This window comes from Impatiens glandulifera, chromosome 1, assembly GCF_907164915.1.
Source record: "Impatiens glandulifera chromosome 1, dImpGla2.1, whole genome shotgun sequence".
NCBI lineage: Eukaryota > Viridiplantae > Streptophyta > Magnoliopsida > Ericales > Balsaminaceae > Impatiens > Impatiens glandulifera.
Genome location: NC_061862.1, coordinates 147,801,749 through 147,813,072, shown reverse-complemented (window position 1 = coordinate 147,813,072; position 11,324 = coordinate 147,801,749). Strand labels below are relative to the sequence as shown.

At 28.4% G+C, this 11,324-nt stretch overlaps 1 protein-coding gene across 1 annotated transcript; it reads left to right on the top strand.

Annotated features, from left to right (window-relative positions):
- The first annotated feature begins 1,591 nt into the window (after positions 1 to 1,591).
- LOC124914394 (abscisic acid receptor PYL4-like) lies at positions 1,592 to 2,374 on the top strand. Its single transcript, XM_047454939.1, has one exon. The coding sequence runs from the start codon at positions 1,653 to 1,655 to the stop codon at positions 2,271 to 2,273; it is 621 nt and encodes a 206-aa protein (XP_047310895.1). The 5' UTR covers positions 1,592 to 1,652; the 3' UTR covers positions 2,274 to 2,374.
- Positions 2,375 to 11,324: the final 8,950 nt, after the last annotated feature.

Below are 11,324 nucleotides of genomic sequence, written 5' to 3'. Positions count from 1 at the left end.
AGCACCGTCCCCGTTTGATTATATCTCCAAAAAATTTCGAATGAGGTCAGAGAACTTATCAAAAAGTCAGATGATATCTGCATATATTGAAGAAATGAAGAAAGACTTTATGTCTAAATTTGAAGATGATAATAAATCAAACAAATCAGACTCAACTATGGCATCCGATTATCTTCAAGACGCTCAAAGTGATGTCGCCATTGAAGACATTTTCGAAGCAATCAAAGATACCTTGGTTGAAAAAATTTCAAAAAAAGACGTTGGATCATCATCATCCAGCCAGTTCAAAATTTAAAGAGAAACAAGATCCGAAAGATGCGGAAAAAACTTATCCCGGGAATCCTGGGAGGTACTGTTTGCGGCAGAAGAAGACAAGATCCGTAATTTGCGGGAAGAAACTTATCCCGGGAATCCTGGGAATCACTGTTCAAGTTTTTAACTTTTATTTAAATGTTTTACTATAAATAGTTGTTTATGTTGGGTTGGAAGGGGAGGCGAAAACGACCCCTGAAATCTGTATTGTACTCTCTCTCTCTCTATTGTACTCTCTAGCACCATCATCCAGTTGTAATAAATTTGAAGCATCATCAATAAAAGTTTGGAGGACAGTGTGTTTAACCTTCATTCCCGGGTACGTTCCAAATCTTACTACATATTTAATTATTTGCTTTAAATGTCAAGCCTAATAGGCTAATCAAATTAGGTGTTGATCATGACCGCTAACTACCCTTCATAAAAAAAAAAAAAAAAAAAAAAAAAAAAAAAAAAGAAGTAATTAATAAAAAATTAAAGCTTATCTTAGAAGTTTTGAATGGACATCTGGCATGGATTTGAAATGTCGATCCCTTTTATAATATGGTACTTTAATTTTGTGTTCCTGTTTGGTCCTATTGAGCCACTGTTTTAGGCATGTTGGACACTTTGGAACTTTAAATTGAAGTTAAGTATTATAATTGGTTGATAGGCATTTCTATTATCCTAAACCCAGAAGTTGTCCCTCTTCAGACTTTATATATATATATATATATATATATATATATATATATATATATATATATATATATATATATATATATATATATATATATATATATATATATATATATATATATATATATATATATATATATATATATATATATATATACTATTATTATAAATATAAAAATAAATAAATTAGTATAAGCTAAATAAACACAAATAAGTTGATTACAATCAAAGTACCCATAACCGAGAATAAACAGAATAATAAGCTGAATCCAATAAACTGTTTATATGTTAATCAAATTTATCATAAATAATTCAAATTTTATTTTATTTTGTATTTTATTTTTTTTAAATAAAAAAAGAACTAATAAACTAACCCATATTTAAATAATCTAAAACAACAAATCCAAAGTGTGAAACATAAATGCATTCCAAACAAACCCTCATGGAGTCTCTCTCTCTCTCAACTGTCTGAAGTCCGAAGGGTCCCGTAGGGTAGCCAACCCACTGGAAGGGTAAGTTGAAAAGCGACTAATCCCACTTGTCTCTTCCACTCTCCATATAATATTATTATTATTATATTTATATAATTATAATACCCCAAAACAACACCTTAACCCAAAATTCTAAACTCATAACCATCTCTCTATCTCTCTCTCATCAGAATGCCTCCTTCAGTTATACATAATCCCTCCTCCTATCACAACCATTCTCAACCATCTCCGGCGCCACGCGCCACCACTCCAGATCCACGCGCCACCACCACCGCCGTTCCAGACTCCATATCCCATTTCCACACACACCCAATAACTCCAAACCAGTGTTGTTCCTCCGTCATTCAACAAATCAACGCCCCAATCTCCACCGTCTGGTCTTTCCTTAGAAGATTCGATAATCCACAAGCATACAAACACTTTCTCAAGAGCTGCCACGTCATCAACGGCGACGGCAACGTCGGTACTGTCCGTGAAGTCCACGTCATCTCCGGTTTACCGGCGGCTAATAGTAAGGAACGTCTGGAAATACTCGACGACGAGAGCCACGTCATCAGCTTTAGTGTCGTTGGTGGGGACCACCGATTGGCTAATTACCGGTCCGTTACCACTCTTCATCCGGCCGGTCGGGAACAAGGAGAGTCGACCGTTGTTGTGGAATCGTACGTTGTTGATATTCCGGCCGGTAATACTAAAGAAGAAACTTGCGTTTTTGTTGATACGATCGTGAAGTGTAATCTTCAATCGCTATCGCAGATCGCTCAAGATTTGGCTAGACGAACATGTAATTAGTTTTGGAAAATTATGAAATTACCTTTTTCAAATAATTTATTTCCTTTTTTTTTATTTGCAAAAGATTAATATTAATAGTAGATATGTGCACATTTTCCCTATCGATAACATTGTTGAATGTAATTGTTTTTCTAAATATGCAATAATTTAAAATTGAGAAATCTCGAATTTTGTTATCTTAAATTGATTTATTCCAGAATTGATAAATGGGTTATTTTGATTGAAATAAAGTTATTTTATTTGACTAGAAAAGAATGTATAATTTTTCTTTTATAATTTATTTAAAAATTATTATTTTTTAATAAGTATATATTTATAAATTTAATAATTTTAATTTTTTAAAAAGATAAAAATATTGTTAAAATTAGGTTTAAATTATTAAAATAAGTTCAATTAATTGAACATCATTTTATCAATTTTATTATTTATAACCTAATTCAATTTAAATATTAAAATAATTTATATTTTAAATTATTATTTTATATTTTATTATTATTATTATTATATATATATATATATATATATATATATATATATATATATAATTATCCCCCATCGTTATTGTTTTTTTTCCCCAAAATTTATTAAAAAAATCTCAAGAGGCTTTATTTGAAAATTGTTATAAAGGATAAATATTTTAAATTGAACAAGCATTTGGGTACTTAAATTTAATAAAAATAATCAATATCAAACGAGTCCTACAAAAAGAATGGTATTATGATGTATTAAATAGATTTTAGAATTTTATATTTTATTACCTTTAAATGTCTTTTGGAAGATCAGGGAGACAAATGAGCAGGAAAGGTAGCTCATCCCTTCTCAATTCTCATGCAAGTTGTAATTATTATTTATATTTTATTTTAAATTAGGGTTTATTATATTAATCATGACATTTTTAATATGAAAGTACTGTAATAATAATAATAATAATGTGTAATATTATTAATAATAATTATTATAGCAAGTTGCAAGAAAAAATTAATTTCAAATACAATTAAAATAATGAAAAGATGGGATTGGTACAAGTCTGATAGCAAAGTTATTGGATTCTTATGCAAGTTGGCTTGCAACTTGCAAATTGTTTGCTAGCTTAAATTGGGTTAGTAGCTTTATCAATTAAATATGAGTTTGTTTGATCTTGATCTTGATTTTGTAAAAAAACTAAAATTATGAATTTAAAATTGTATTTGATGAAATTATTAAAATATTTTTTATATTTAAAATTTAAATTTTAAAAGAAAAAAATATATATTTTAGTTAATGATTTAAATATTAAATATTGTTATAAAAAAAATAAAAATAAAATTAATATCAAACAAATCCTACTTTCCTCATTATGAAGTCCTTGAATGATGTTGACCGATTTGTATTTTTATAAAGATATGGGTTGTCTTCTTCAAGCTCCAAAGTTCATTTTTTCTTTTAAAGAAAATTCAACTTGTGTAAGAAAAGAAGTTATATTAGTAAAGAATCTAAATTATTTATTTATATTTGCATAAAGTTCATTTTATTCAAGTAAAAGTTAAATAACTTAAATTTTATTTCAAATGACAATATCCTTCATTATTTTTTTTTTTATAAAGTATTATAAATATGTAGGATCAGGCGTCGGTAATAAATAATTGATAATTTAATCTACCATAAATTATCAAGAGAATGGAGGATCAGACATGGTACCAAAATTGAAAAACCTAAAATATTAGTTTACAAACTTTTTATTTATTCATTTTTTATGAATATTATAAAATTGTGATGAAAATCATTATTACCGTAGATGTTTTCTTTTATTTAATTTTATTGAAAATGTCACATGAGCCCTTTTTAAAAAAATAAAATAATTACATAACTTTAGCATCTAAAACTTTATAATATGTTAGTTTTAACCATCTACTGTAATAATTTTTAAATATGTAATATACATATCTAAATATTTTTAAAAAAAATTATATCTTAAACTTTAAAAAATAATAATATTTATACTGACTTATGAGATTTGCACTTTTATTTGTATTTATTAATTCTATAATTAATTAATTCTTATCCTTAATCTCTTCTTGATCCACCAAAATCATATATATATTGGGATTTGCTAAGTTCATCCAAATTCTTGATCCACCAAAATCATATATATTATCAAATCAGAAATGAGAAATGTTTGAACACGACATGTTTTGAGATCAGGTGTGATGCTAGTTCTTTTTAATTAAAATAAATAAATGTAATATCACCAAATAACCAAATTAAAAATTAGTATTAATCAACTCATCAGATATACTCAAAAAGATCAATGTGTTCATTGATCGCTTCCACTGGTTTTCCCGAAAATATTTTCTCTATCGTCATAATAGTAGCATTGTGAAGTAAACTTATCGGACAACGCGATCATTGAACATTTTAGAGTTCTTTATAGCCAAATGATCCACCAAAAGATAATTAGGATAGAGACTTATCGACTCAATCCAATCAAGCTCGTGATTTCTTTCCAAATTTTCTAAAAACCAACTATTAACTCAAACTAATCGTGTTTCAAAGTAGACTTTAAATCACAAACTCATTTACAATTCAAATCAAGTGAGATGTCATCTCCACAAGATATACTATTTTTTCATATATCTATTATGTGTCAAATCTCTCGTTTACCCTCTTCAATAAATGAGATTTTTAAAACAAAATTAAAATCTCACAACATTTTATTTTATAAGAAATCATGCTGAGAAATCTCTGCAAATAAAGTCACAATTGTCAACTCTACAATAATGCATATAATGTCAATATTAGATATCTCACAAATTTTTTACCACAATTCGCATAAAAACAACACTCTTTCATGTAAATTTAACTTTTTAGCAATAAGTTCTACTCGCAAAATTATTCTCTGTGGTTAAATATATAATTAGCAAAGTGAGGGTCGGAACTAACCAAACAAAATTATAAGCTAGTGAGGTTTTTGGCTACTGGACTGAATGCATGTTCCCCGGTCAGAATAGAGCTATTTGATAATAACTCTATAAATATGATTTATTATCTTTAAAAGTTTATAAGCATGTTTGTTCTATTAAAAACTTGACCATGGAGGGATGATGAATACAAAGGCTTTAGAAGACTTTTAAGAATATTTGGACGCTGTGTTAAATACGTCGTTTGAGATAGAATGCTAAAGTTCATAGACGATAATCGAGGTATAAGCAATGACTCGAAGATATGTGCTCAATCCATCATGCATTAATTCGTTTTAAGATTTAATGTTTATAAGACGAACTTGTTTAAAAAATTTCTAACGTCTATGTCATTTTTTCTAATGTAATAGACATGGACACCCTCACCCATGAAATGCTTAGGAAGAAATCATAATTATACTTCCTTTATCTTAATAATGATAAGTAATGAGTATTTATTTTTTATTAAAAAATAAATAAGATTAAAATATGGATACTAATTTGAAGGACTTAATAAGTTAAATATTTAATGATAAAAAATGATTTAACTAAATATAAACATCTAAACTTTAAATTTCAATATTTAAATTAATTTAATAATATATAAAATTAATATTTAAAAAATATACATTATATTAGTTAATAAACTCAACATATTAAATTATATAATTTGATATATTAAATAAAAAATAATTAAAATAAAGACTAATATATTTGTAAATTTTTATATTAAATTATTAATTTAATATATATATATATATATATATATATATATATATATATATATTTCTCATATAATTTTTTTTTCTTTTTTCTATTTTATCATTCTTTTAGTCTACTAATATTTTTATCTTTTAAATAATGCTCAAAATTAATATTATAATATTGAAAATATGATGAACTAGCCCTAAAGAAAAGTAGATGGGTTTAGTATATATATATATATATATATATATATATATATATATATATTAATTTTATTAAAATTTAAGAGGATAAATGAATATTTTGGTAATGTTTTTTAAGATATTGTTTTCAATTTTTTTTCAATCTATTTTAACTTTTTTTCTTTACATACTTTCACTTAAGTTTATAAAAATAAATAATTAAAAATATATGTTTTATTGAATAGATTTCTTAGACCATCTCCAACCAAAAAATTTATTTTCAAACTCATTTTGGTATAAATATCACATCAAACAGTAATTCTTCTCCAACCGAAAAACTCATTCTCAAACTCAAAAGAATATTCTTATAATATTCTTCTTCACATCAGTTTTTATAACTTTTTAATATTACCCTATATAATTTACAAACTTATAAATTACACCACAATATTATAATATCATCCAATTATTTTAAAATTATATTTTAAAATTACACCACAGTGGTAATTTTTATAATTATATTTATTATAATATATATATATATATTAAAGTAAATTGTTTTTTAATATTATTATAAAAAAAAGTTGAACGTTATTATAAAAAATATTATATAAAAGAATTAAATTATATAAATAAATTAAATTAATAATTATATAAATAAGCTCAATGTAAAATATAGAATAAAAATAAAACATATAAATAAATAAAACATATAAACAAATTAAAATATAAATAACTTATATAAATTAATTATATAAGTAAGTTTAATATATAAAATTAATTAAGTAAAAGTTAAATGGCTAAAATATAAAAAATATATATATATACAATTATTTACCATAGCAATATGCGTTTTTTAAGAGGGAAAATGAAAAATCTCATTTTGGATTTCCGTTTGCAGTACAATTGGAGAAAAAACTTCATTTGGATATAGGTTTGCAGTACATTAGAGTTGCTCTTAGTATATTAAATTATTTGAAAAATTATTTTATCAAATGTCTTAACTTGGTTTGATGGGCATACAAATTTAGGGTAATTTAAATTTCATTTTAAAATTGTTATATATACAAAAGAATATGTGTTGGTATTTTATGAGACCTTTTACATTTTTTATTTTTAGATTGACTTATTTTTATCGGTTAGAAATATTTTTAACTATATCAATAAGATTTATACTATTAAAATATTTCAAATGACAAATATAGATCTAATAGATTAAATGTCATGAATTCTAAATTCAAACATATATAATGTTTTTGTTTATAGTCTTCCTTCTTTTATTTGTTTTCTTTTAGGTGGGCTGCTCTTATCATTATTCTCACTTTTTTTTGGATTATTTTTTAGGTAAATTTGACGAAATGACTCTCAAAAGACTTCTTATTCCAAAAATAACTTAGGTCCAATATTTGTTTTTGCAAAAATAACCTTTAGGATTATGAAATGTGCCCTTTGCCCTTATTATATTTTATTCTAATTTTCCTTTTCTTTTTCTTCTTCTTCGTTTCTTCTTCTCACTTCTCTTTAGTCGATTGCAAGGAAGATCCATCGTCGGTGCGACTACAAGTAGTTTTCTTCCGATGCGGTGCGACTACATGCCGTTTTCTTCAGATACAACAGGGTCTTGGCCCTACATCGCGTTCTGCATTTTTTTGTTGGTGTTCTCTTTGTTTTTTTTCTCTAGAATCATCTTCAAATTCTTCTTTTTCTTCTTCTTCGTTGTTTACAAGTTTCTTCATTTTTTTTGGGAAGAAAATGGAATAGTTTGCGTCGACGCAAACTATACATTGCGCGTCGTCTCTGAGAGCTTGTTTTAAAAAATGAAGAATTCAAATCTCTGCAATTTCATTTGAAGGATCTATGTATAATTGCTCTAAGATCGCCTTGCTACAGTTGCTGCCTAGGATGCAAACACGTCGTCGGGAGAGGAATCGTTCGTTCGGCGTTGCTTGCTTCGGGGATAGTCGCGGGGAGGAGAAGCGGTTGTTGCTGGTCGGGGGAGAATTAGAGAAGAAAAAATAAGAAAAATATATTAAGGGCAAATTGGTCATTTATCAGGCCTAAAAGGTTATTAATAAAAAAAAATTATGAAGCTATGTTGTTTTTGGTATTTGTCATGTTTTAAGGGTTATTTAGTCAAATTTATCCTTTTTTATGAATATTTTTTCATCATAAAATATGAAGATAAAATTAAATTATAATTTTATATAAGAGAACAAATATTTAATTTTTATTAAAAATAACTTAAATTAAAATGAATGTTCGAAAAAATGTGCTGTTCTTCACATTTAGGATAAATAAATAAATAAAAGTGTAAAACATAATCTAGAGTCCTAGACATCCATAAAGTGAATTGTTGTAATGAAAAAAATTGGAAGTTCTTTTTGCTATAAAATCTGGATTTTATAAAGTCTAACTACTACCATCTGGCCCATAATTAATGGGCCCAATCGTATAAGATAATTATAAACTAAAATATAAACTCAGAAGAAAGCTTAAAACATATATGAGCACCAATCCGCACAATCAATTTAAAAAATCTTAATATAAATTAAACTGTTTTGAATGAGAATAATGAGATGTTTAATCACTTAGATAATTTTTTGCAATTGAACTAATATAATGGATTATAAATCTCAAACAGGTTAGAAATTAAGATATTAAATAAATAAGGTTACGTGTTCGATTTTATCTGAAAACGCTTTAAGTTTAAGTGGAAGCTCATAACGGTGGGGTGTCATGTTAGTTCACCTTTAATTTTCAAAAACAAAAAAATAAGATATTAAATACATTTAAAAGTGTTACTTGAAATAGTAAGCGAGTTAATCATAAACCATAATACTTTATAAAATAACTAAAATTTAATTTAAAATGTATATATAGATGTAACAAAATATTTGTTACAAAAATAATAACAATTTTCTTAGGGTGTGAATGTAATTTTTTTAATTTTAATAATGTATTAAATTATTATGACACTTCACCAGCTGCTGACTTTCACTCTCATTTAAGATGTTTTGAGTACGTATGAATCAAATCATTTATTTATTTAATAAAAAAAACTTAATTTATTAATAGATTTTGGTAGGATAGTGTTACGACTTGTTTCGTAAGGTGTGTTTATGGGTTCTTGATTTCAATAATCAAGTTCTTGATCTCTAGGACCGGATGAAATATATATAATTAAAGGACAACGAAAAGTTTTGTAATAGAGAATTTGGGATGAGGGGATAGAAGAACCAATGGTGAGAAGAGAAATATTGTTGGTCTATATCAAACAGTCCAAAATAAATAATCAAAACATAATAGACAAATGGGGGGTGAAGAAGTGAAGAACTTTCACAAGTAATTTCATATATTCATTATTCCATTCATGGGTCTTTGAGGAAGAGTGATCAGCCTTTTATAGGTGATGTCTTGCCCCAGAATATTCGGTTACAACTACTTAGAAAATAACAGAATTCGGTTTGAAAAACATAAAGGGAAGGAAAAAACAGAATTATTAAACAAAAAACAGAAACTGGCCCATGTGCACAATATGACCGAGAAAAGGGTGCTGAAATTATTCTAGGACCGATGCATTAATTTGGAGACCTTAACATTCAAAATTCGTCGCCCTCGACGAAAAGACCATGGCTTGGTTAGCCTCTAATGCGCATGCCCCTATCTTCAAAGAGAACTCTTTTATCTTGTTGTCCGGTCGGATTTTTAGCAGGTCCAACAAGTGTCAGAGTGTAGGACCGTATTTCTTTAAAAGTCTTCGGTAACACCTTTTCAATAGTGGAACTGGCTGGGACCTTGTGCTCGTTAGCTTTTCCGGGTCATCAGTCTCAGCTTCGCCCATGTGAGAAATTTGTGTGCACCCAAAGTCGAGTTTTTTGTTGCTGAGAGCTGAACTTTGTTGTTGCAATGTCTCCAGGACCTAGTGCAAAAATAATTTCTTTCAGCTCCGATCAAACACAAAGGTGTTATCAAAAATTCAGAACCAATCCTTCCTTCGGCCCAGCACGCCAAGTGCAGCAAAAGGGTCGTTTTTCTTTCGATTATACTCTAGAGTGTCTTCAAACAACCAAGCCTAGTCCTTTTTCCGAACCAGCAACACATGTGCAACAACATAGCCATGTCTTCTAATTACCTTCCTGGCTGGTGGTTGGTTACAACAACTTTTAGAAATAACAGAATTCGGTTTGAGAAATATAAGAGAAGAGAAACAAAACAGAATTATTAAACAAAAACATAAACTGGCCCATGTGCACAATAGGACCGAGAAAGGGTGCTGGAATTATTCTAGGACCGATGCCTTAATTTGTAGACCGTAACATTATCTCCCCCTTCAAAGTTCGTCGCCCTCAACGAAAAGACCGTGGCCTGGTCAGCCTCTAATGCGCATCCTTAAAACTTCAAGACTATTGATTCGGTCGGACTTCAGCAAGCTTAGTAAAGGTTGCAGCATAGAACCACAATTCTTAAAAAACTTTCGGCAGTATCATTTCAATAGTGGAGCTGGTCGGGTCCTAGTACAGCAAATATAAAAATAACTTCTTTTAGCTTTGCCTATACACTAGGGTGATATCAAATATCCAAAACCAGTCTTTCTTTCGGCACAGCACCCTAGATGCAACAAAATAGTCATTCTTCTTCCGATTATACTCTAGAGTATCATCAAATATCCAAGCCTAGTCCTTTTTCCGAGCCAGCAACACAGGTTCAACAAAGTAGGCATGACTTCTAATTACTTTCCTGGCTGGTGGTCGGTTTTTGGGTTGATGGAATAACTGATTAAAGTCTTCGATTATGTGCTGGAAATCTTCAGGAGTGTCTTCCAAAATAAGTGAAACAATTTGGCATTCATGCTTGTTCGTTATTTGCCCCATGGCAACAACACTACATTTTTCCAAGGTCTTGTCCAACTGGTTTTTTTGTACCATGTTGACCTGCGCCTGAGACATATTTTGCAAGACCGTGACTTTGTCTTGGTTCTCATAAGAAAGGGTCCATGCTTGCAAAGAAATGGTAGGTCTGCTGCCCGCCTCAAGCAGCAAAGGTGGATCATCTAAAATAGGTTTTTGAACGGGTTCTTGAGCACATAGTATGACTTCTTGATGATTACCCGAGACCATGAACAATTTGGATTTGCAGTTATGGTTGGGCTCCCATATTTCATTGCAATTATGGAATAGGCCTTTCTTGGGGTCGGTTGTTCGGTTGGTGCTTGGCCAGGCTGTGTTAAC

What these genes read in the sequence shown, in the direction of transcription:
- LOC124914394 (XM_047454939.1), top strand. Translation starts at nt 1,653, where the DNA reads ATGCCTCCTTCAGTTATACATAATCCCTCCTCCTATCACAACCATTCT.